The 26,545-nt window shown below is 39.8% G+C and overlaps 2 protein-coding genes across 2 annotated transcripts; both read right to left on the reverse strand.

Annotated features, from left to right (window-relative positions):
- Window positions 1-260: 260 nt before the first annotated feature.
- On the reverse strand, window positions 261-6,239 carry LOC133450749 (trichohyalin-like). The gene has a single exon (XM_061729598.1). The coding sequence runs from the start codon at window positions 6,203-6,205 to the stop codon at window positions 911-913; it is 5,295 nt and encodes a 1,764-aa protein (XP_061585582.1). The 5' UTR covers window positions 6,206-6,239; the 3' UTR covers window positions 261-910.
- On the reverse strand, window positions 6,219-10,603 carry LOC133451308 (kinesin-like protein KIF20B). Its single transcript, XM_061730274.1, has 2 exons — window positions 6,298-10,603; window positions 6,219-6,223 (listed from the first exon to the last, which is right to left on the reverse strand). Exons 1-2 carry the CDS (start codon window positions 10,601-10,603, stop codon window positions 6,219-6,221), a joined length of 4,311 nt encoding a protein of 1,436 aa, XP_061586258.1.
- Between the last annotated feature and the right edge of the window lie 15,942 nt (window positions 10,604-26,545).

Consider the following 26,545-nt stretch of genomic DNA (forward strand, 5'->3'; position numbering starts at 1 on the left):
TTGCCCATGTCTGTTCTAACTTACGACCACCTTCAACCCATGACAAGCCACTCAGAAAACAGAAGGCAGAATCTGGGGGTTGGGACAGCCAGGACTGGTTTTGTTAACTCCTGGAAGTAACATCCAGCGTGGTACAGCCTAAACAGGCTAAGCTCTGGCTCCATATTGATAAAGTGGCTGTGAACACCTCAGGAAACCTTACTGATTACTTGAATGCAGGGAACAGTAGGAGAACAATTAGAAGTAAAATGCTTGTGCTTGCCAAGAGTAGACAGTTCAACAATAAGAACAAGAAGCTTGTGCTACATTGAAATAAATGCAATGGATTGTAAATGTATTTTCATTGACGTAGAATTTATTCAACATATTTTTCAAAACATAACTAAATGCAGAGCTTTTCTGCCACATAATAATCAGAGCTTAGCTTTGACTAAACTAAATTAAAGCTTCCCACATAACTTGAACAAAAAGGCAAGTTTATTTCTATAGCACAATTCAACAACAAGGTGATTCAAAGTGCTTTACAAAGACATTAAAACATAAATAAAAAGCATGATTTAAAATTTAAACCAAAAAGAAAGAAATATTAACAATATATTAAATAAGTAGTTAAAATATGGCATCAAAATATTTATGAATAAAAGTAAACGTAAAGGCATTGAAGATCAAGGCTATTACTGTGAAAGTAAATTACACTGTAGATCGTTAGCAGTCTGAAAATGAAGCTCGCACCCATTATATAGTTCAGATGCACAATTAGATCTTGTTTCCCAACCATAAAAGCTAAAGCTTTATATCTGCAAACACACATGTTCCAAAAGTCCTCCAGTTTCAAAGTATAAAGCAAAAACTACCTGTATCTAAATGTCCCTTATGGCACACCTGTTCTTGGTAGGTTCAGCACCAGCGGTTATGGTAGAGGTGCTGGAGTGTTGGGGTTAGTGTTAAGGTTAGGAGATGTCACCGGAGTTGATTCAGTTTCTTTCTTGATCCTGGAGCAAACCTGTTCTTGGCAGGTACCATCGCAGCAGCACCAGTAATGACGTAGTTGACGTGGGTGTCCAGCAGAAGTCTCTGGAGCTGTATTAGTTTCCTCCACTCTCATTTGCTCTTCCATGGTTTGGGTTGAAGCCTGCTGTGCTAGCTTCGCTGTCACACCAAATGTGATTATGTCCAGATGAGTTGTCTGGTTAGCTTTTTCGCCTGTTGCCTTTGAAACTTTTTCTTTGAGGTGGAGAACCTCGATGTCACTGAGGATGCAGCCCTTCAGCTGTTGCACCTCAGAATATTTCTGATGGAGAGATTTGCTGTCATTATCCCACTTATGTCGAGTTGTTTGTCTGCTTTGTTCTTTTATCCATGTTAGCTTCTCTATTGGTGTCTTATCTTTTGGTAACAATGCAGTCTTAACAAATTGATTGATGACATTCAATCTTTTCTCTAAGTTGTTACTCATCTCCTGGCCCCTGCGTTTCATCTGATTGATCTCCTTACGTTCCATTCTGGTGTCCTTCCAGATCTTTCGCAGATTATCTTTTTTGTCATTCTCAAAACCATCTTCCTCTACTGATGATGTGAGCAATGTTGCATGTTTCTTCATCTGAAAAATGTCCCAGCCTTCATTTTCTGGTAAAGAACCTATGCTCTCAGATGCCACGTATCTTTTCGTTTCAGAATGATCCTGATCTTCCTGGGAATTCAGCTCAAGATCAACATGGTGTATTTTGAAGACGTTAACAGACTGGGGAACATCTGTGTCAAATTTAAACATGCCAAACTGATTAATTTCCTCTTTGTTTAGATGGTAATCATACTGTTCAGTTTGTACTTCCTTGTTGTACGATGACTCCATGTATACTGTCTGTGTGATGGTTTCTGACCGAAGACATTTCATCTTGATGTGGAGCTCACTCTTTAAGATCTGCAGCTCATCACTTTGGTTTTTTATATCGTTCTCTGTTTGTTCTAACGTGTCTTTTTGTTTCTGGATGTCAGATCTCATGTTTTCCAGCTCTTGTTTCTCTGTGTTCATGGAATCTCTCAGCATTTGGAGATCCTGTCTTTCATTGTTCATTTGTTCCTTCAGTTTCTCCACATCTTGTTTTCCAGAGTCAAACATTAGCTTCCATTGACTTTCCATGTTTTCTCTCTGTGTAATGGTTTCTGAAAGAAGACCTTTGAGAACTTCCTTCTGCCTCTCAAATGTCTCAGAGATCCCAGTCATGCTTTCCTTCTGTTCATTGAAGCCGAGAAGCTTTAGTTCCAATCCAGTAGACAAGTTTAGTACATCTTCACTATTTAGTTGTAATCTGTCCATTTTCTGTTTAACGTCCTCATCCATTCGTTCTTTGAGGCGTAGAAGTTTAAGTTTCAGATTTTCTGTTGACTTTTCTTTATTCAAGATTTGCTCTTCTCTCATTTTCAGCTGTGACCATTCTCCGTCCAGTCTTTGCCGCTCATTGGAAAGCATTTCTCTGTCTTTGTCATTGTCCATCTTTATTTGATTGAGCACTTCTTGTTCTTTACAGATCATGGCAGCATCAGCTTCAACCTTTTCTTTTGTTCGGTTTGTAGACCTTATCAGAGCCTCCAAGTCTTCTGGTTCTGCTTGGATTTGTTTCCTGCCCAATTCTACTTCTTGTGTTTGTCTTTGCAAGTCTTCGTTCTTTCTCTCTATTTCTTTTTGGTCGAGGTTCCTTCTTTCCATGTCATCCTTGAGTCTTTGGCTTTGAGAATGGACATGGGAGCTTAAGTTTCCCAGTTTGGATTTTTCTTGATTTATCTCATCAAACAGCTCGTCGGCAGCTTTCCTCTTTATTTGGAGCTCACTCTTTGAGATTTCCAGTTCATCACTTTGGTTTTTTATGTCGTTTTCTGTTTGTTCTAACATGTCTTTTTGTTTCTGGATGTCATATCTCATGTTCTCCAGCTCTTGTTGCTCTGTGTTCATGGACTCTCTCAGCATTTGGAGATCCTGTCTTTCCTTGTTCATTTGTTCCTTCAATTTCTCCACATCTTGTTTTCCAGAGTCAAACATTAGCTTCCATTGACTTTCCATGTTGTCTCTCTGTGTGATGGTTTCTGACAGGAGACGTTTGAGAACTTCCTTTTGCCTCTCAAATGTCTCAGAGAATCCAGTCATGTTTTCCTTCTGTTCATTGAAGCCCAGAAGCTTCAGTTCCAATACAGCAGACAAGTTTAGTACATCTTCACTGTTTTGTTGTAATTTGTCCATTTTCTGTTTAATGTCCTCATCCAATCGTTCTTTGAGGTGTAGAAGTTTAAGTCTCAGACTTTCTGTTGACATCTCTGTATTCAAGATTTGTTCTTCTCTTATTTTCAGCTGTGACCATTCTCCCTCCAGTCTTTGCCGCTCATTGGAAAGCATTTCTCTGTCTTTGTCATTGTCCATCTTTATCTGATTGAGCACTTCTTGTTCTTTACAGATCATGGCAGCATCAGCTTCAACCTTTTCTTTCATTCGGTTTGTAGACCTCATCAGAACCTCCAAATCTTCTGGTTCTGACGGGATTTGTTTCCTGCCCAATTCTACTTCTTGTGTTTGTCTTTGCAAGTCTTCGTTCTTTTTATCTATTTCCTTTTGGACAAGGTTCCTTTTTTCCAGGTCATCTTCAAGTCTTTGTCCTTGGGATTGGTCATGGGAGCTCAAGTCTCCCAGTTTGGATTTTTCTTGATTTATCTCATCAAACAGGTCGTTTGCAGCTTTCCTCTTTATTTGGAGCTCACTCTTTGAGATTTCCAGTTCATCACTTTGGTTTTTTATGTCGTTTTCTGTTTGTTCTAACATGTCTTTTTGTTTCTGGATGTCATATCTCATGTTCTCCAGCTCTTGTTGCTCTGTGTTCATGGACTCTCTCAGCATTTGGAGATCCTGTCTTTCATTGTTCATTTGTTCCTTCAGTTTCTCCACATCTTGTTTTCCAGAGTCAACCATTTGCTTCCATTGACTTTCCATGTCTTCTCTTTGTATGATGGTTTCTGACAGGAGACGTTTGAGAACTTCCTTTTGCCTCTCAAATGTTTCAGATATTTCAGTCATGTTTTCCTTCTGTTCATTGAAGCCGAGAAGCTTCAGTTCCAATACAGCAGACAAGTCTAGTACATCTTTACTGTTTTGTTGCAATCTGTCCATTTTCTGTTTAACGTCCTCATCCATTCGTTCTTTGAGGCATAGAAGTTTAAGTCTCAGATTTTCTGTTGACTTCTCTGTATTCAAGATTTGCTCTTCTCTCATTTTCAGCTGTGACCATTCTACCTCCAATCTTTGCCGCTCATTGGAAAGCATTTCTCTGTCTTTGTCATTGTCCATCTTTATTTGATTGAGCACTTCTTGTTCTTTACAGATCATGCCAGCATCAGCTTCGACCTTTTCTTTCATTAGGTTTGTAGACCTCATCAGAACATCCAAGTCTTCTCGTTCTGCTTGGAGTTGATTCCTGCCCAATTTTAGTTCTTGTGTTTGTCTTTGCAAGTCTTCGTTCTTTCTCTCTATTTCCTTTTGGACAAGGTTCCTTCTTTCCATGTCATCCTCAAGTCTTTGTCTATGGGATTGGACATGGGAGCTCAAGTCTACCAATTTGCATTTTTCTTGATTTATCTCATCAAACAGATCGTTGACAGCTTTCATCTTGATTTGGAGCTCACTCTTTGAGATCTCCAGTTCATCAATTTGGTTTTTTATGTCGTTTTCTGCTTGTTCTAACATGTCTTTTTGTTTCTGGACATCAGATCTCATGTTTTCCGGCTCTTGTTTCTCTGTGTTCATGGTGTCTTTCAGCGTTTCGAGATACTGTCTTTCCTTCTTCATTTGTTCCTTCAGTTTCTCCACATCTTGTTTTCCAGAGTCAACCATTAGCTTCCATTGACTTTCCATGTCTTCTCTTTGTGTGATGGTTTCTGACAGGATACGTTTGAGAACTTCCTTCTGCCTCTCAAATGTCTCCGAGAATCCAGTCATGCTTTCCTTCTGTTCATTGAAGCCGAGAAGCTTCAGTTCCAATACAGCAGACAAGTCTAGTACATCTTCACTGTTTTGTTGTAATTTGTCCATCTTCTGTTTAATGTCCTCATCCATTCGTTCTTTGAGGTGTAGGAGTTTAAGTCTCAGACTTTCTGTTGACTTCTCTGTATTCAAGATTTGCTCTTCTCTCATTTTCAGCTGTGACCATTCTCCCTCCAGTCTTTGCCGCTCATTGGAAAGCATTTCTCTGTCTTTGTCATTGTCATTCTTTATTTGATTGAGCACTTCTTGTTCTTTACAGATCATGCCAGCATCAGCTTCAACCTTTTCTTTTGTTCGGTTTGTAGACCTTATCAGAGCCTCCAAGTCTTCTGGTTCTGCTTGGATTTGTTTCCTGCCCAATTTTAGTTCTTGTGTTTGTCTTTGCAAGTCTTCGTTCTTTCTCTCTATTTCCTTTTGGTCAAGGTTCCTTCTTTCCATGTCATCCTCAAGTCTTTGTCTTTGGGATTGGGCATGGGAGCTCAAGTCTCTAAGTTTGGATTTTTCTTGATTTATCTCATCAAACAGATCGTTTGCAGCTTTCATCTTTATTTGGAGCTCACTCTTTGAGATTTCCAGCTCATCACTTTGGTTTTTTATGTCGTTTTCTGTTTGTTCTAACAAGTCTTTTTGTTTCTGGATGTCAGATCTCATGTTCTCCAGCTCTTGTTTCTCTGTGTTCATGGTGTCTTTCAGCATTTGGAGATCCTGTCTTTCCTTCTTCATTTGTTCCTTCAGTTTCTCCACATCTTGTTTTCCAGAATCAACCATTAGCTTCCATTGACTTTCCATGTCTTCTCTCTGTGTGATGGTTTCTGACAGGAAACGTTTTAGAACTTCCCTCTGCCTCTCAAATGTTTCAGAGATTCCAGTCATGCTTTCCTTCTGTTCATTGAAGCCGAGAAGCTTCAGTTCCAATACAGCAGACAAGTTTAGTACATGTTCACTGTTTTGTTGCAATCTGTCCATCTTCTGTTTAATGTCCTCATCCATTCGTTCTTTGAGGCGTAGAAGTTTAAGTTTCAGATTTTCTGTTGACTTCTCTGTATTCAAGATTTGCTTTTCTCTCATTTTCAGCTGCGACCATTCTCCTTCCAGTCTTTGCCGTTCATTGGAAATCATTTCTCTGTCTTTGTCATTGTCCATCTTTATTTGATTGAGCACTTCTTGTTCTTTACAGATCATGGCAGCATCAGCTTCAACCTTTTCTTTCGTTCGGTTTGTAGACCTTATAAGAGCCTCCAAGTCTTCTCGTTCTGCTTGGATTTGTTTCCTGCCCAATTCTATTTCTTGTGTTTGTCTTTGCAAGTCTTGGTTCTTTCTCTCTATTTCCTTTTGGACAAGGTTCCTTCTTTCCATGTCATCCTCAAGTCTTTGTCTTTGCGATTGGACATGGAACCTGAAGTCTCCCAGGTTGGATTTTTCTTGATTTATCTCATCAAACAGGTCGTTTGCAGCTTTCATCTTGATTTGGAGCTCACTCTTTGAGATCTCCAACTCGCCACTTTGGTTTTTTATGTCGTTTTCTGCTATTTCTAACATGTCTTTTTGTTTCTGGATGTCAGATCTCATATTCTCCAGCTCGTGTTTCTCTGTGTTCATGGTGTCTTTCAGCGTTTGGAGATCCTGTCTTTCCTTGTTCATTTGTTCCTTCAGTTTCTCCACATCTTGTTTTCCAGAGTCAACCATTAGCTTCCATTGACTTTCCATGTTTTCTCTCTGTGTGATGGTTTCTGACAGGAGACGTTTTAGAACTTCCCCCTGCCTTTCAAATGTCTCAGAGATTCCAGTCATGCTTTCCTTCTGTTCATTGAAGCCGAGCAGCTTCAGTTCCAATACAGCAGACAAGTTTTGTATATCTTTACTGTTTTGTTGTAATCTTTCCATTTTCTGTTTAATGTCCATATCCATTCGTTCTTTGAGGTGTAGGAGTTTAAGTCTCAGATTTTCTGTTGACACCTCTGTATTCAAGATTTGCTCTTCTCTCATTTTCAGCTGTGACCATTCTCCCTCCAGTCTTTGCCGCTCATTGGAAAGCATTTCTCTGTCTTTGTCATTGTCCATCTTTATTTGATTGAGCACTTCTTGTTCCTTACAGATCATTCCAGCATCAGCTTCGACCTTTTCTTTCATTTCGTTTGTCGACCTTATCAGAACCTCCAAGTCTTCTCGTTCTGCTTGGATTTGTTTCCTGCCCAATTCTATTTCTTGTGTTTGTCTTTGCAAGTCTTGGTTCTTTCTCTCTATTTCCTTTTGGACAAGGTTCCTTCTTTCCATGTCATCCTCAAGTCTTTGTCTTTGCGATTGGACATGGAACCTGAAGTCTCCCAGGTTGGATTTTTCTTGATTTATCTCATCAAACAGGTCGTTTGCAGCTTTCATCTTGATTTGGAGCTCACTCTTTGAGATCTCCAACTCGCCACTTTGGTTTTTTATGTCGTTTTCTGCTATTTCTAACATGTCTTTTTGTTTCTGGATGTCAGATCTCATATTCTCCAGCTCGTGTTTCTCTGTGTTCATGGTGTCTTTCAGCGTTTGGAGATCCTGTCTTTCCTTGTTCATTTGTTCCTTCAGTTTCTCCACATCTTGTTTTCCAGAGTCAACCATTAGCTTCCATTGACTTTCCATGTTTTCTCTCTGTGTGATGGTTTCTGACAGGAGACGTTTTAGAACTTCCCCCTGCCTTTCAAATGTCTCAGAGATTCCAGTCATGCTTTCCTTCTGTTCATTGAAGCCGAGCAGCTTCAGTTCCAATACAGCAGACAAGTTTTGTACATCTTTACTGTTTTGTTGTAATCTTTCCATTTTCTGTTTAATGTCCATATCCATTCGTTCTTTGAGGTGTAGGAGTTTAAGTCTCAGATTTTCTGTTGACACCTCTGTATTCAAGATTTGCTCTTCTCTCATTTTCAGCTGTGACCATTCTCCCTCCAGTCTTTGCCGCTCATTGGAAAGCATTTCTCTGTCTTTGTCATTGTCCATCTTTATTTGATTGAGCACTTCTTGTTCCTTACAGATCATTCCAGCATCAGCTTCGACCTTTTCTTTCATTTCGTTTGTCGACCTTATCAGAACCTCCAAGTCTTCTCGTTCTGCTTGGATTTGTTTCCTGCCCAATTCTATTTCTTGTGTTTGTCTTTGCAAGTCTTGGTTCTTTCTCTCTATTTCCTTTTGGACAAGGTTCCTTCTTTCCATGTCATCCTCAAGTCTTTGTCTTTGCGATTGGACATGGAACCTGAAGTCTCCCAGGTTGGATTTTTCTTGATTTATCTCATCAAACAGGTCGTTTGCAGCTTTCATCTTGATTTGGAGCTCACTCTTTGAGATCTCCAGCTCGTCACTTTGGTTTTTTATGTCGTTTTCTGTTTGTTCTAACATGTCTTTTTGTTTCTGGATTTCAGATCTCATGTTCTCCAGCTCTTGTTTCTCTGTGTTCATGGTGTCTTTCAGCGTTTGGAGATCCTGTCTTTCATTGTTCATTTGTTCCTTTAGCTTCTCCACATCTTGTTTTCCAGAGTCAACCATTAGCTTCCATTGACTTTCTATGTCTTTTCTCTTTGTGATGGTTTCTGACAGGAGACGTTTGAGAACTTCCTTCTGCCTCTCAAATGTCTCTGAGAATCCAGTCATGCTTTCCTTCTGTTCATTGAAGCCGAGAAGCTTCAGTTCCAATACAGCAGACAGGTTTAGTACATTTTCACTGTTTTGTTGTAATCTGTCCATTTTCTGTTTAATGTCCATATCCATTTGTTCTTTGAGGTGTAGGAGTTTAAGTCTCAGATTTTCTGTTGACATCTCTGTATTCAAGATTTGCTCTTCTCTCATTTTCAGCTGTGACCATTCTCCTTCCAATCTTTGCCGCTCATTGGAAAGCATTTCTCTGTCTTTGTCATTGTCCATATTTATTTGATTGAGCACTTCTTGTTCCTTACAGATCATTCCAGCATCAGCTTCGACCTTTTCTTTCATTTCGTTTGTCGACCTTATCAGAACCTCCAAGTCTTCTCGTTCTGCTTGGATTTGTTTCCTGCCCAATTCTAGTTCTTGTGTTTGTCTTTGCAAGTCTTCGTTCTTTCTCTCTATTTCCTTTTGGACAAGGTTCCTTCTTTCCATGTCATCCTCAAGTCTTTGTCTTTGCGATTGGACATGGGAGCTCAAGTCTCCCAGTTTGGATTTTTCTTGATTTATCTCATCAAACAGGTCATTTGCAGCTTTCCTCTTTATTTGGAGCTCACTCTTTGAGATTTCCAGTTCATCACTTTGGTTTTTTATGTCATTTTCTGTTTGTTCTAACATGTCTTTTTGTTTCTGGATGTCAGATCTCATGTTTTCCAGCTCTTGTTTCTCTGTGTTCATGGTGTCTTTCAGCGTTTCGAGATCCTGTCTTTCCTTCTTCATTTGTTCCTTCAGTTTCTCCACATCTTGTTTTCCAGAGTCAACCATTAGCTTCCATTGACTTTCCATGTTGTCTCTCTGTGTGATGGTTTCTGACAGGAGACGTTTTAGAACTTCCCCCTGCCTCCCAAATGTCTCAGAGAATCCAGTGATGTTTTCCTTCTGGTCATTGAAGCTGAGAAGCTTCAGTTCCAATACTGCAGACAAGTCTAGTACATCTTTACTGTTTTGTTGTAATCTTTCCATCTTCTGTTTAATGTCCTCATCCATTCGTTCTTTGAGGTGTAGGAGTTTAAGTCTCAGACTTTCTGTTGACTTCTCTGTATTCAAGATTTGCTCTTCTCTCATTTTCAGCAGTGACCATTCTCCCTCCAATCTTTGCCGCTCATTGGAAAGCATTTCTCTGTCTTTGTCATTGTCCATCTTTATTTGATTGAGCACTTCTTGTTCTTTACAGATCATGGCAGCATCAGCTTCAACCTTTTCTTTCATCTGGTTTGTAGACCTCATCAGAACCTCCAAATCTTCGCATTCTGCTTGGATTTGTTTCCTGCCCAATTCTAGTTCTTGTGTTTGTCTTTGCAAGTCTTCGTTCTTTCTCTCTATTTCCTTTTGGTCAAGGTTCCTTCTTTCCATGTCCTCCTCAAGTCTTTGTCTTTGGGATTGGTCATGGGAGCTCAGGTCTCCCAGTTTGGATTTTTCTTGATTTATCTCATCAAACAGGTCGTTTGCAGCTTTCATCTTTATTTGGAGCTCACTCTTTGAGATTTCCAGCTCATCACTTTGGTTTTTTATGTCGTTTTCTGCTTGTTCTAAGATGTCTTTTTGTTTCTGGATGTCAGATCTCATGTTCTCCAGTTCTTGCTTCTCTGTGTTCATGGTGTCTTTCAGCGTTTGGAGATCCTGTCTTTCATTGTTCATTTGTTCCTTCAGTTTCTCCACATCTTGTTTTCCAGAGTCAACCATTAGCTTCCATTGACTTTCCATGTCTTCTCTCTTTGTGATGGTTTCTGACAGGAGACGTTTGAGAACTTCCTTCTGCCTCTCAAATGTCTCAGAGAATCCAGTCATGTTTTCCTTCTGTTCATTGAAGCCGAGAAGCTTCAGTTCCAATACAGCAGACAAGTCTAGTACATCTTTACTGTTTTGTTGTAATCTTTCCATTTTCTGTTTAATGTCCTCATCCATTCGTTCTTTGAGGTGTAGGAGTTTAAGTCTCAGACTTTCTGTTGACTTCTCTGTATTCAAGATTTGCTCTTCTCTCATTTTCAGCTGTGACCATTCTCCCTCCAATCTTTGCCACTCATTGGAAAGCATTTCTCTGTCTTTGTCATTGTCCATCTTTATTTGATTGAGCACTTCTTGTTCTTTACAGATCATGCCAGCATCAGCTTCAACCTTTTCCTTCATTAGGTTTGTAGACCTTATCAGAGCCTCCAAGTCTTCTCGTTCTGCTTGGATTTGTTTCTTTCCCAATTGTAGTTCTTGTGTTTGTCTTTGCAAGTCTTCATTGTTTCTCTCTATTTCCATTTGGACAAGGTTCCTTCTTTCCATGACATCCTCAAGTCTTTGTCTTTGCGATTGGACATGGGAGCTCAAGTCTCCCAGGTTGGACTTTTCTTGATTTATCTCATCAAACAGGTCGTTTGCAGCTTTCATCTTGATTTGGAGCTCACTCTTTGAGATCTCCAACTCGTCACTTTGGTTTTTTATGTTGTTTTCTGCTTGTTCTAACATGTCTTTTTGTTTCTGGATGTCAGATCTCATATTCTCCAGCTCTTGTTTCTCTGTGTTCATGGTGTCTTTCAGTGTTTGGAGATCCTGTCTTTCCTTGTTCATGTGTTCCTTCAGTTTCTCCACATCTTGATTTCCAGAGTAGAACATTAGCTTCCATTGACTTTCCATGTTGTCTCTCTGTGTGATGGTTTCTGACAGGAGACGTTTGAGAACTTCCTTCTGCCTCTCAAATGTCTCAGAGAATCCAGTCATGTTTTCCTTCTGTTCATTGAAGCCGAGAAGCTTCAGTTCCAATACAGCAGACAAGTCTAGTACATCTTTACTGTTTTGTTGTAATCTTTCCATCTTCTGTTTAATGTCCTCATCCATTCGTTCTTTGAGGTGTAGGAGTTTAAGTCTCAGACTTTCTGTTGACTTCTCTGTGTTCAAGATTTGCTCTTGTCTCATTTTCAGCTGTGACCATTCTCCCTCCAGTCTTTCCCGCTCATTGGAAAGCATTTCTCTGTCTTTGTCATTGTCCATCTTTATTTGATTGAGCACTTCTTGTTCTTTACAGATCATGCCAGCATCAGCTTCAACGTTTTCTTTCATTTTGTTTGTAGACCTTATCAGAGCCTCCAAGTCTTCGTGTTCTGCTTGGATTTGTTTCCTGCACAATTCTAGTTCTTGTGTTTGTCTTTGCAAGTCTTTGTTCTTTCTCTCTATTTCCTTTTGGACAAGGTTCCTTCTTTCCATGTCATCCTCAAGTCTTTGTCTTTGGGATTGGTCATGGGAGCTCAAGTCTCCCAGTTTAGATTTTTCTTGATTTATCTCATCAAACAGGTTGTTTGCAGCTTTAATCTTGATTTGGAGCTCACTCTTTGAGATCTTCAGCTCGTCACTTTGGTTTTTTATGTCGTTTTCTGTTTGTTCTAAGATGTCTTTTTGTTTCTGGATTTCAGATCTCATGTTCTCCAGCTCTTGTTTCTCTGTGTTCATGGTATCTTTCAGTGTTTGGAGATCCTGTCTTTCCTTGTTCATTTGTTCCTTCAGTTTCTCCACATCTTGTTTTCCAGAGTCAACCATTAGCTTCCATTGACTTTCCATGTTGTCTCTCTGTGTGATGGTTTCTGACAGGAGACGTTTGAGAACTTCCTTCTGCCTCTCAAATGTCTCAGAGAATCCAGTCATGCTTTCCTTCTGTTCATTGAAGCTGATAAGCTTTAGTTCCAACGCAGCAGACAAGTTTAGTACATCTTTACTGTTTTCTTGTAATCTGTCCATTTTCTGTTTAACGTCCTCATCCATTCGTTCTTTGAGGCGTAGAAATTTAAGTCTCAGATTTTCTGTTGACTTCTCTGTATTCAAGATTTGCTCTTCTCTCATTTTCAGCTGTGACCAATCTCCCTCCAGTATTTGCCGCTCATTGGAAAGCATTTCTCTGTCTTTGTCATTGTCCATCTTTATTGTATTGAGCACTTCTTGTTCTTTACAGATCATGGCAGCATCAGCTTCAACCTTTTCTTTCATTTGGTTTGTAGACCTCATCAGAACCTCCAAGTTTTCTCGTTCTGCTTGGATTTGTTTCCTGCCCAATTCTAGTTCTTGTGTTTGTCTTTGCAAGTCTTCGTTCTTTCTCTCTATTTCCTTTTGGACAAGGTTCCATTTTTCCATGTCATCCTCAAGTCTTTGTCTTTGGGATTGGTCATGGGAGCTCAAGTCTCCCAGTTTAGATTTTTCTTGATTTATCTCATCAAACAGGTTGTTTGCAGCTTTAATCTTGATTTGGAGCTCACTCTTTGAGATCTTCAGCTCGTCACTTTGGTTTTTTATGTCGTTTTCTGTTTGTTCTAAGATGTCTTTTTGTTTCTGGATTTCAGATCTCATGTTCTCCAGCTCTTGTTTCTCTGTGTTCATGGTATCTTTCAGTGTTTGGAGATCCTGTCTTTCCTTGTTCATTTGTTCCTTCAGTTTCTCCACATCTTGTTTTCCAGAGTCAACCATTAGCTTCCATTGACTTTCCATGTTGTCTCTCTGTGTGATGGTTTCTGACAGGAGACGTTTGAGAACTTCCTTCTGCCTCTCAAATGTCTCAGAGAATCCAGTCATGCTTTCCTTCTGTTCATTGAAGCTGATAAGCTTTAGTTCCAACGCAGCAGACAAGTTTAGTACATCTTTACTGTTTTCTTGTAATCTGTCCATTTTCTGTTTAACGTCCTCATCCATTCGTTCTTTGAGGCGTAGAAATTTAAGTCTCAGATTTTCTGTTGACTTCTCTGTATTCAAGATTTGCTCTTCTCTCATTTTCAGCTGTGACCAATCTCCCTCCAGTATTTGCCGCTCATTGGAAAGCATTTCTCTGTCTTTGTCATTGTCCATCTTTATTGTATTGAGCACTTCTTGTTCTTTACAGATCATGCCAGCATCAGCTTCAACCTTTTCTTTCATTTGGTTTGTAGACCTCATCAGAACCTCCAAGTTTTCTCGTTCTGCTTGGATTTGTTTCCTGCCCAATTCTAGTTCTTGTGTTTGTCTTTGCAAGTCTTCGTTCTTTCTCTCTATTTCCTTTTGGACAAGGTTCCATTTTTCCATGTCATCCTCAAGACTTTGTCTTTGCGATTGGACATGGGAGCTCAGGTCTCCCAGTTTGGATTTTTCTTGATTTATCTCATCAAACAGGTCGTTTGCAGCTTTCATCTTGATTTGGAGCTCACTCTTTGATATTTCCAGTTCATCACTTTGGTTTTTTATGTCGTTTTCTGTTTGTTCTAACATGTCTTTTTGTTTCTGGATGTCAGATCTCATGTTCTCCAGCTCTTGTTTCTCTGTGTTCATGGTGTCTTTCAGCGTTTGGAGATCCTGACTTTCCTTGTTCATTTGTTCCTTCAGTTTCTCCACATCTTGGTTTCCAGAGTCAACCATTAGCTTCCATTGACTTTCCATGTTTTCTTTCTGTGTGATGGTTTCTGACAGGAGACGTTTGAGAACTTCCTTCTGCCTCTCAAATGTCTCAGAGAATCCAGTCATGTTTTCCTTCTGGTCATTGAAGCCGAGAAGCTTCAGTTCCAATACAGCAGACAAGTCTATTACATCTTTACTGTTTTGTTGTAATCTGTCCATTTTCTGTTTAATGTCCTCATCCATTCGTTCTTTCAGGTGTAGGAGTTTAAGTCTCAGACTTTCTGTTGACTTCTCTGTGTTCAAGATTTGCTCTTCTCTCATTTTCAGCTGTGACCAATCTCCCTCCAGTATTTGCCGCTCATTGGAAAGCATTTCTCTGTCTTTGTCATTGTCCATCTTTATTGTATTGAGCACTTCTTGTTCTTTACAGATCATGCCAGCATCAGCTTCAACCTTTTCTTTCATTTGGTTTGTAGACCTCATCAGAACCTCCAAGTTTTCTCGTTCTGCTTGGATTTGTTTCCTGCCCAATTCTAGTTCTTGTGTTTGTCTTTGCAAGTCTTCGTTCTTTCTCTCTATTTCCTTTTGGACAAGGTTCCATTTTTCCATGTCATCCTCAAGACTTTGTCTTTGCGATTGGACATGGGAGCTCAGGTCTCCCAGTTTGGATTTTTCTTGATTTATCTCATCAAACAGGTCGTTTGCAGCTTTCATCTTGATTTGGAGCTCACTCTTTGATATTTCCAGTTCATCACTTTGGTTTCTTATGTCGTTTTCTGTTTGTTCTAACATGTCTTTTTGTTTCTGGATGTCAGATCTCATGTTCTCCAGCTCTTGTTTCTCTGTGTTCATGGTGTCTTTCAGCGTTTGGAGATCCTGACTTTCCTTGTTCATTTGTTCCTTCAGTTTCTCCACATCTTGGTTTCCAGAGTCAACCATTAGCTTCCATTGACTTTCCATGTTGTCTCTCTGTGTGATGGTTTCTGACAGGAGACGTTTGAGAACTTCCTTCTGCCTCTCCAATGTCTCAGAGAATCCAGTCATGTTTTCCTTCTGGTCATTGAAGCTGAGAAGCTTCAGTTCCAATACAGCAGACAAGTCTATTACATCTTTACTGTTTTGTTGTAATCTTTCCATCTTCTGTTTAATGTCCTCATCCATTCGTTCTTTGAGGTTTAGGAGTTTAAGTCTCAGACTTTCTGTTGACTTCTCTGTATTCAAGATTTGCTCTTCTCTCATTTTCAGCTGTGACCATTCTCCCTCCAATCTTTGCCACTCATTGGAAAGTATTTCTCTGTCTTTGTCATTGTCCATCTTTATTTGATTGAGCACTTCCTGTTCTTTACAGATCATGCCAGCATCAGCTTCAACCTTTTCTTTCATTCGGTTTGTAGACCTTATCAGAGTCTCCAAATCTTCTCGTTCTGCTTGGATTTGTTTCCTTCCCAATTCTAGTTCTTGTGTTTGTCTTTGCAAGTCTTTGTTCTTTGTCTCTATTTCCTTTTGGACAAGGTTCCTTCTTTCCATATCATCCTCAAGTCTTTGTCTTTGCGATTGGACATGGGAGCTCAAGTCTCCCAGTTTGGATTTTTCTTGATTTATCTCATCAAACAGGTCGTTTGCAGCTTTCATTTTGATTTGGAGCTCACTCTTTGAGATCTCCAACTCGTCACTTTGGTTTTTTATGTCGTTTTCTGTTTGTTCTAACATGTCTTTTTGTATCTGGATGTCAGATCTCATGTTCTCCAGCTCTTGTTTCTCTGTGTTCACGGTGTCTTTCAGCATTTGGAGATCCTGTCTTTCATTGTTCATTTGTTCCTTCAGTATCTCCACATCTTGTTTTCCAAAGTCAACCATTAGCTTCAATTGACTTTCCATGTTTTCTCTCTGTGTGATGGTTTCTGACAGGAGACATTTTAGAACTTCTCTCTGCCTCTCAAATGTCTCAGAGAATCCAGTCATGCTTTCCTTCTGTTCGTTGAAGCTGAGAAGCTTTAGTGCCAATGCAGCAGACAAGTTTAGTACATCTTCACTGTTTTGTTGTAATCTGTCCATTTTCTGTTTAACGTCCTCATCCATTCGTTCTTTCAGGTGTAGGAGTTTAAGTCTCAGACTTTCTGTTGACTTCTCTGTATTCAAGATTTGCTCTTCTCTCATTTTCAGCTGTGACCATTCTCCCTCCAGTATTTGCCGCTCATTGGAAAGCATTTCTCTGTCTTTGTCATTGTCCATCTTTATTTGATTGAGCACTTCTTGTTCTTTACAGATCATGGCAGCATCAGCTTCAACCTTTTCTTTCATTTGTTTTGTAGACCTCATCAGAACCTCCAAGTCTTCTCGTTCTGCTTGGATTTGTTTCCTGCCCAATTCTAGTTCTTGTGTTTGTCTTTGCAAGTCTTCGTTCTTTCTCTCTCTTTCCTTTTGGACAAGGTTCCTTCTTTCCATGTCATCCTCAAGACTTTGTCTTTGCGATAGGACATGGGAGCTCAGGTCTCCCAGTCTGGATTTTTCTTGATTTATCTCATCAAAAAGGTCGTTTGCAGCTTTCATCTTTATTTGGAGCTCACTCTTTGATATTTCCAGTTCATCACTTTGATTTTTTATGTCGTTTTCTGTTTGTTCTAACATGTCTTTTTGTTTCTGGATGTCAGATCTCATGTTCTCCAGCTCTTGTTTCTCTGTGTTCATGGTGTCTTTCAGCGTTTGGAGATCTTGACTTTCCTTGTTCATTTGTTCCTTCAGTTTCTCCACATCTTGGTTTCCAGAGTCAACCATTAGCTTCCATTGACTTTCCATGTTGTCTCTCTGTGTGATGGTTTCTGACAGGAGACGTTTGAGAACTTCCTTCTGCCTCTTAAATGTCTCAGAGAATCCAGTCATGTTTTCCTTCTGTTCATTGAAGCCGAGAAGCTTCAGTTCCAATACAGCAGACAAGTCTAGTACATCTTTACTGTTTTGTTGTAATCTTTCCATCTTCTGTTTAATGTCCTCATCCATTCGTTCTTTGAGGTGTAGGAGTTTCAGTCTCAGACTTTCTGTTGACTTCTCTGTATTCAAGATTTGCTCTTCTCTCATTTTCAGCTGTGACCATTCTCCCTCCAATCTTTGCCGCTCATTGGAAAGCATTCCTCTGTCTTTGTCATTGTCCATCTTTATTTGATTGAGCACTTCTTGTTCTTTACAGATCATGCCAGCATCAGCTTCAACCTTTTCTTTCGTTCGGTTTGTAGACCTTATCAGAGCTTCCAAGTCTTCGCGTTCTGCTTGGATTTGTTTCCTGCCCAATTCTAGTTCTTGCGTTTGTCTTTGCAAGTCTTTGTTCTTTCTCTCTATTTCCTTTTGGACAAGGTTCCTTCTTTCCATGTCATCCTCAAGTCTTTGTCTTTGGGATTGGTCATTGGAGCTCAAGTCTCCCAGTTTAGATTTTTCTTGATTTATCTCATCAAACAGGTCGTTTGCAGCTTTCATCTTGATTTGGAGCTCACTCTTTGAGATCTCCAGCTCGTCACTTTGGTTTTTTATGTCGTTTTCTGTTTGTTCTAACATGTCTTTTTGTTTCTGGATTTCAGATCTCATGTTCTCCAGCTCTTGTTTCTCTGTGTTCATGGTGTCTTTCAGCGTTTGGAGATCCTGTCTTTCATTGTTCATTTGTTCCTTTAGCTTCTCCACATCTTGTTTTCCAGAGTCAACCATTAGCTTCCATTGACTTTCTATGTCTTTTCTCTTTGTGATGGTTTCTGACAGGAGACGTTTGAGAACTTCCTTCTGCCTCTCAAATGTCTCTGAGAATCCAGTCATGCTTTCCTTCTGTTCATTGAAGCCGAGAAGCTTCAGTTCCAATACAGCAGACAGGTTTAGTACATTTTCACTGTTTTGTTGTAATCTGTCCATCTTCTGTTTAATGTCCTCATCCATTCGTTCTTTGAGGTGTAAGAGTTTAAGTCTCAGACTTTCTGTTGACTTCTCTGTATTCAAGATTTGTTCTTCTCTCATTTTCAGCTGTGACCATTCTCCCTCCAGTCTTTTCCGCTCATTGGAAAGCTTTTCTATGTCCTTGTCATTGTCCATCTTTATTTGATTGAGTACTTCTTGTTCTTTACAGATCATGCCAGCATCAGCTTCAACCTTTTCCTTCATTAGGTTTGTAGACGTTATCAGAGCCTCCAAGTCTTCTCGTTCTGCTTGGATTTGTTTCCTGCCCAATTCTAGTTCTTGTGTTTGTCTTTGCAAGTCTTCGTTATTTCTCTCTATTTTCTTTTGGACAAGGTTCCTTCTTTCCATGACATCCTCAAGTCTTTGTCTTTGGGAATGGTCATGGGAGCTCAAGTCTCCCAGTTTGGATTTTTCTTGATTTATCTCATCAAACAGGTCGTTTGCAGCTTTCATCTTGATTTGGAGCTCACTCCTTGAGATCTCCAGCTCGTCACTTTGGTTTTTTATGTCGTTTTGTACCTCTTGTAAAATGTCTTTTTGTTTCTGGACATCAGATCTCATGTTCTCCAGCTCTTGTTTCTCTGTGTTCATGGTGTCTTTCAGCGTTTGGAGATCCTGTCTTTCATTGTTCATTTGTTCCTTCAGTTTCTCCACATCTTGCTTTCCAGAGTCAACCATTAGCTTCCATTGACTTTCTATGTCTTTTCTCTTTGTGATGGTTTCTGACAGGAGACGATTTAGAACTTCCTTCTGCCTCTCAAATGTCTCAGAGAATCCAGTCATGTTTTCCTTCTGTTCATTGAAGCCGAGAAGCTTCAGTTCCAATACAGCAGACACGTTTAGTACATCTTCACTGTTTTGTTGTAATTTGTCCATTTTCTGTTTAATGTCCTCATCCATTCGTTCTTTGAGGTGTAGGAGTTTAAGTCTCAGATTTTCTGTTGACTTCTCTGTATTTAAGATTAGCTCTTCTCTCATTTTCAGCTGTGACCATTCTCCCTCCAATCTTTGCCGCTCATTGGAAAGCATTCCTCTGTCTTTGTCATTGTCCATCTTTATTTGATTGAGCACTTCTTGTTCTTTACAGATCATGCCAGCATCAGCTTCAACCTTTTCTTTCATTTGGTTTGTAGACCTTATCAGAGCATCCAAGTCTTCTCGTTCTGCTTGGATTTGTTTCCTGCCCAATTCTAGTTCTTGTGTTTGTCTTTGCAAGTCTTTGTTCTTTCTCTCTATTTCCTTTTGGACAAGGTTCCTTCTTTCCATGTCATCCTCAAGTCTTTGTCTTTGCGATTGGACATGGGAGCTCAGGTCTCCCAGTTTGGATTTTTCTTGATTTATCTCATCAAACAGGTCGTTAGCAGCTTTCATCTTGATTTGGAGCTCACTCTGTGAGATTTCAAGTTCATCACTTCGGTTTTTTATGATGTTTTCTGCTTGTTCTAACATGTCTTTTTGTTTCTGAATGTCAGATCTCATGGTCTGCATCTCTTGTTTCTCTATGAACATGGTCTCTTTCAACATATCAAGATCCTGTCTTTCCTTGTTTATTTCTGACTTCAGTCTCTCTATATTTGCTTTTTCCATTATAATATCTTGCCTTTGTGGTCCTTGACGTTTTGAGCTGGTTTTTCTTTCTTTTTTTAACATTGTCCCTTTTTTTCCACTGTCCCTTTCTCCACTGTTTCTTTTCCAGTCAAGTTCAATGTCTTGTCCTGTGTTTAACTTATCTGGAATACCTTTTGTCAATGACAAATCCTTTTTGATGACATCCTTTTTGTTCACCTCAGAATGTCCTCTTTCCTGGTCAGTGTCTTTTATATGTGATAAGCTGTTTTCTTCCTTTGACCCTTCATTGTCTCTTTCTGATCCATAGCCTTTCTCCTGGATATATGTTCTCTTATCAACCTCAGATTTTATACAAATCATTCGTTCCTTCTGTTTTTTAATCTCTGTCCTCATGTTTGTTGTCTGTTCTCTTGATCGTTGCATGATCTCTCCCTGATCTATCATCTGCTGATATGCATATTTCATTTCTTCACTCATCTCTTCAGCCTGTGCCTTCAAGTAGTCATATTTGTCTTTGAACATCTGAATGAACCTCCAGAGCTTCTGAACTTGTTCAATCTGCTTCTTTTCCTTTTGAATCTTAAGTTTCAGGATCTCCAGTTCATCCCTCTCTCTGATTATCTGCTCCAGTCTTTGGTCCATTTTGTTGTTCCTCCTTTTTGTTTCTCTCTTCAGAGCTTCGTTTTCTTCTTTAATTGCAGTCCAAATCTCTCTAACTTCTTTTTGTTTCTGAAGGCTTTTTCGAGCTATCTGCTGATTTTCCTTTTTCTTAATCTCTAGTTCAGTCCTCAGTACCTCCATCTCTCCTCTCTCTTTTCGAATTTTCTCCAAAGTGGCATCTAGCTGCAGTTCCTGTTTGTCGATGTCATCCTTAAGGTGGACCATTTCATCCATTTCCAATTTTGTTTTCATCGTTGATGGTTTGTTAGAGTTGGTCTTATTCCAATCAGGACTGTGATCAGTGATCAATGGTGCCTCCTCTTCTGGATTTTTACCAGAACTATGATCAAAGACTGGTTTGATGTCCTCCTCTTCTGGCTTCTGATCAGGACTGTGATCAATGATTGGTTCAATGTCCTTGTCTTGTTTCTCCTGAGGAGGTCCAAGTGTGAAGGTTTGTTTCAGTGATTCTGGAGCTTCTCCTCCTACTGTGTGTGTTTGAAGTTTGTGATGTTTCTTCTCATCAGGCTTTTCTCTTTTGTAGGTCGAATCTGGTTCTTTTTTCCATCTGATTTGTCTCTTTAACTCATCTAACTCAGCTCTGCTCTGTGATGTTGTGACAGAAATTTCCTTCATGTCTCGTTTTGAAGCTTCAGTCGTTTTGATCAGGTGTTGCAGCAGTCTCACATTTTCTATCATCTTGATCTGTATTTCTTGGTTCCTCTGCCTAGATTTTGCAACTGTTTTCTCAATGATGCTCCTACATTTGGCCATCTTCTCCATCTTCAGCTGGGTTTCTTCAGATTGTCTCAACAATTTTATTTTCAACACTTCTAATTCATCCCTTTCTCTTAATGTTTTCTCCAACCTGTGATCCAGCTCTTTTCTCTTCCTGTTCGTTGTAATTGTCACCATGTTTCGCTCTTGTTTTAGGTGGATTTTCACAATTTTCAAAAGCTCCTGGAAGTCTTTCAGGTCTTGCAGGACTCCTTCAACTCCACCATCTTTGCTTCCGTAAGTTTTTTCTGTTTGAAATTGTATGTCTGGTTGTAGCATTCTAATGATTTCTTGAGTTCTATAGATTTCTTTTCTCAGTCTTTGTAGATCCTGGTTTCCAGGGTCTGTTGAATCACAGCTTTCCTTTGTGTCCTCAGAATGTGCTTGCACATCTTTGACTGACATCTTCTCAGGGTCTTGTTTTATCTCATCATCCTGTTGTTCAGACTTTGGTTGATTCTCCTCACTTTGAAAGTCATATTGGATTATTTCCTGTTTGAAAATCTTCACGTTCCCTTTGAAAAGACCTCTGGGCTGTATTTCTTTCAGCAGTTTATCAACTTCAGCTTCCCTAGCTGTATTTTCAGTTTCTGGCCTTGGACCTTTAAGGTCATCTATCTCTATTTCTGTGATGAGTCTTTTCATGCCTTGACTTTTTACTGTCATAGTTTGTATTGCATGATTCAGCTGCACTCTTATTTCCTCCCGCTGCTCCTGAATCTTGGACATCTGCTTTTCCAAAATAGCCAGCTCTCTGTCATTAGTCAATAATTTAGTCTCATCATTTTCTGCTAATGTTTGGTCAAGGATTTCGGTATGCATCTTTATATGAATTTTCTCCTCTTCCTTTATGTCCATAGTAAAATAATATTTGAGATCAGAAGCTGTTTGCTGGTCATCTTTTATTCCTTCAGTTGGATTCAGGTCTTCAAATCTTGTAGAACTTTCTTCTGCGTTCTGATATTCACCTTCATCCCTCACAGGTGGAGCTCTGGATGTTTGAGCTTTCTGAACATCTTCAGGTTGATACGTTGTTCCTGTGAACATATCCTTGGTTGCAGACTGTGAAAACCTCCATCTGTTGATCCTCTCTTTCAAGGATGTCAACTTGACCTAAAAGAGAAATAATTGCTATCACCATGAAATGAAAGGCCAGGCCAGGATGTCAGCAAGCATATAGCAGACCACACAGACAGGGGCTGCAGGTTAACATGCAGCTCGTGAAGCACCGGCCTGCAAACATACACAGAAGAAGAGGAAAAAGAGGGGCGGGGGGGCAGACCAGCACAACAAACTACAAGAACGATGGACAACAATGGCTTTTCATTGGCTTTTGGTGTACTGTAAATAGTGGCCTATCTGTGAGAAGTGATTGTGCACTTTGTGTGTCTGTTCTTTGCTGTCTATTTTTTATTACTAATTTATTGATCATCCTAGTACATTAGTGATTTCATTGTTTCTGCACTTTGTACTGTATTTTCTTTTGGTATTGCTTCATTTTAATGTATACTGTACAGTACTTTGGTCGACCTCGGTTGTTTTTAAATGTGCTATATAAATAAAATTGACATTGACATTGACATTGACATGAGATACTTATAATTAATAAAAAATGGAAGAGGAGAAGAGAAGGGTGATGGGCACCACCCAGTGGATCATGTTGGTGCCTCCCTGCAGCGTAGGCCTATATCAGCATATCTACCATAAAGCTATGTTTGAGACTAACTATTATAGTCTTGTTCTATAGCTGCATCTATGAGTACTGACACACTAGAGTTTACACTAACTAGAGGTTTACTAACGCTAACTAGAGGTTTACTAACACCAAACATAGGATTTACCAAGCAGAAAGGTTTTAAGTTTGGTTTTAAAGGTGGAGGTGGTGTCAGCCTCCTTCACCCAGATTGGCAGTTGGTTCCATAGTAATGGTGCCTGACAGCAGAAGACCATCCTCCAAATCTACATTTAGATACTCTAGGAACTACGAGTAAACCTGCATGCTGAGAACGGAGAGCTCTGTTAGGAACATAAGGTACTATAAGGTCTTGCAAATATCGCTAGGCCGTTTTGGTCTTTATACACAGGTAATAACATTTTAAATTGGATTCTGAATTTTACGGGTAGCCAATGGAGGGAACTTTTATTCTAGAATATCTTTTCATAATGCTGGTAAACTCATGCTTTGTTTAATTAAGTTCTAACAGGAGAAATGGACAGGTGTAATGCAAAATTCTCCATTAGAATTATCCTATTGTGAAATTCCCTAAAAATAAATACCCGATTGGGAATATTATCTTTCTTAGAATAAGGTCCGTAGTCAGTACTGCTTATTACTGTTGTACTGTTGAGTATGTGTGCATGTGTGTAATTCCACAGCTCTAGTAGGAACAGAAGAGGGAGGAAGTGTGAAGAGGAGAACAGGTGTTTGTGACAAGTACATCTGAAAGCAGTAAGAACTTTCAGTAAGAAAGATCAGTGTGTTAAGAGAGGTCATGAGGTGTCAGAGCGGACCCATTACACCTGAAGTCAGAACTCTGAGGACCTCAAGTAACTACTGTGGATGAGTATCTTCACCTGTTTATGACGGAAAAGAAAGACTCACCATGTTCTGTTTGACTTTGTTCACGTCCTCTTCCATCTTCCTCTGGTTTCGACGAATCTCCTCACTGGTCATTTGCATTTCTGCAGCAGATTTTTCCACGTTAGCTTTGATTTCAGCCAGCATCTCCCCTGCTGCAAACATCTCACTCTTTTGTTTTTCAAGCCCCTGTCTTTGTTGCTGTACTTTTATCTTCATGATCTCTAACTCATCCATCTCCCTCATGGTATTCTCCAGCTGGGTGTCAAGTTTGCGTTTCTTCTTCTTTACTTGAAAAGCTATCCATTTCGTTTGGTCTTTCTCTTCTTTGAAGTGCTGTCCAGTCTTGTCTGAACTTGCCGTGGTCCTGACTTCTAATGTGTCAGGATGCACCTTCTCTTCAGAGCTGCTGAAGTCCTCAGACAGGACTTCTCTGGTTCTGTCTCGTTGAAGTTCATCCCCACATACCTCACATCTGTCCTCCATGAATTCCAGAAGTCTTGTTTCCTTAAACCTGCTGGTGTCTTGTTTTTGTCTCCTGTTAATTCCTATCAGTTTTACCAGTTCTTTCCTCTTCATCTCGATTTCAGTATGGATAACTTCCAAGTTTCTTATCTCTGTCCGGATCCTCTGTAACTTCATGTCCTGCTCCTTCATCGTACTCTCAGCACTTGCCTTCATATGCTTCATTGCATCCATCTCTGCTCTAAAGTGCATCCTGTCTCTCTCCATGTTTTCTCTCTCGATCTGGATGTTCATCCTGATTTGTCCTATCAGAGATCTTTCAGACTGGACATGTGCTGATTCATTTTCCAGCTCATCCAGAAGTTTCGCCAGATTTTCCTGGATTTTAAGTTTTATCTTCATGTCATCAAAGGTGGTTTTTGTTTTTTGCTGGCTGGCTGTCTTCATCTGATCAATGTATTCAGTGTTCTTCTCATTGATCTTTCCTTTCAGATGATGTTTAATATTCTTGATTTCTTCCATGTGTTGTGAAAGTTCTTTTTGTCTTTCCTTCATCTCTTCTTTCACGTTCGTGATGGTTTTCTGTATCTGTTCATTTGCCTCCTGTACTTTCAGCATCACCTGCTTGTTTTTGTACATTGCGCTCTCAATTCTACATATTATCTCGTACTTTTGTGGTCTCTGCTCCACAGGCTCTTGGGGTTGCTTCCTCATTTGTGATTTGGTCTTTGACTGTATCATTTCTAACTTGTGTAGCTGATTCATGATTTCATGACGTCTCTTCTCCAGGACCTCCTTTTCCTGGTAGATTTCAGTCTGGATGTGGAGAAGTTGTACTTTTTCTTGAGTGGCTGCATTCTTGTTTCCTTCAAGTTTCTCTAGAACAATATGAAACTGTGAATTGAGTTTTTGGATGACTGAGTGCTGCTCATGTTTTTCAGAGATCAGTCTGTTGATGAGATCCTGCTGCTGCTTTGTTTTTGTATTTAGAAGCTTCCCATCTTCCCATATGTGTTCAATGTCTCCAGTTACTTGACTGATGATTTGTCGTTTCCTTTCCATTGATTCGGTTCCTATTTCGGTCTCTTCTAATTGCTGTCTGCTGTCCATTGTCCTGCTGCTTTGTTGTTTTCTTCCTGTTGCACAAAAAGAAAATCAGACAAACTTTTATTTAGCAGACTTTTTTGAGAAGACACTCCAGTGAATCTGACATTGTGTTAAGGTTTGGTCAAATAACCAAAACTCAGTTCAGACAACTGACTAAATGATGCCACGAATCCCTCACTAAAGAAGCCTATAGAGGGAATGCGCATGACATCACAGATGCGACTTCACAGCGGGTTTCACCCACTGAGTGGCATAAAGACTGAGTGTCAGAAAGACTGAGTGTCAGAAAGACTGAGTGGCAGCGTAAACTTTCAGTTTGAGCAACTGGAAAACATCTAAAATGGGAAAGAGCTGTTGTGGGATCAACTGTGCTCATAGATTTAACAAGAAATCGGAGTTATCGATTTACAGACTGACGAAAAATAAGGTTAAGAGAGACAAATGGATCGCTGCAATTCACAGAAACAACTGGATTCCAGGCACTGAAACGTGGATTTGCGGTTCCCATTTTGCATCAGGTAATGTCGGATTTTTGGGTAGCTAACGTTAAATGGTCAAATCATAAAGTTTGGTGTCCTCATCACTTTAATTTCACCAACAAATCCTGCCTTGAAGTCGGACCAAGCATCAAGACTTTAGTATGCCTTCAAGCTTTGCTTCGTGTATTTCCCCGGAATACAAATTAAGTACATATAAATATCAGGAAACTGGATTCGTGGCCAAATATTAATGTCCATGGACCACTGGTTCTTGGGGTAACTGTACGGGTCACTGTCAAGTCCAACTGCCTTTAATTCAAGCCAATAATCAGCTGTTATCCCGTCTTCTCCACTAGTTGCAGCTGTTTTTGCTGATGTTTTGTCACTCAGGGCGAGTAAGGGGGCTGGTCCAGTGGGGAAGTGACGTCACTGCAGACCCTCTACTGTTGAGGTCCCCACTCTAAAAAGACTTCTCTAGTCTAAAGTTAGTTTACCTCAGAAACTACAAGGTTTATCTGAATAAATATGGTAACTAAATTAAGGAAATGTGTGACCATCCAGCAAAATTGTGAAATTAAGTATTAATATTATCAGAGCAAAGTAAATACAGATGCACAGATGCAAGCACAAATATGACTAAACCTTCCATTAGACGTCATATCTGTTTGAATTCATGTAGTTTGAACCCAAACACTCTCGAAATATATTCTAGAACATCTCACCATCTACTGGACCAAGACTGATGTGATGAGCTTTCAGAGGATTTTGTGTGTGTTAAAGTTATTCTATGCAACTTCCTAGAGCTAGCAATATTTGAAAGTGGCGCTTCCTCTAAGCCCCGACCCCCCCCCCCCCCCCCCCCCCCCCCCGCCCCCACCCATGAGTGCTCCGTCCAAAGCCTCGCCCCCACAAACACGAACGCGCATACGATTATTAAACATTTTG

Source organism: Cololabis saira, chromosome 9 (assembly GCF_033807715.1).
Source record: "Cololabis saira isolate AMF1-May2022 chromosome 9, fColSai1.1, whole genome shotgun sequence".
NCBI classification, from domain to species: Eukaryota; Metazoa; Chordata; class Actinopteri; order Beloniformes; family Belonidae; genus Cololabis; species Cololabis saira.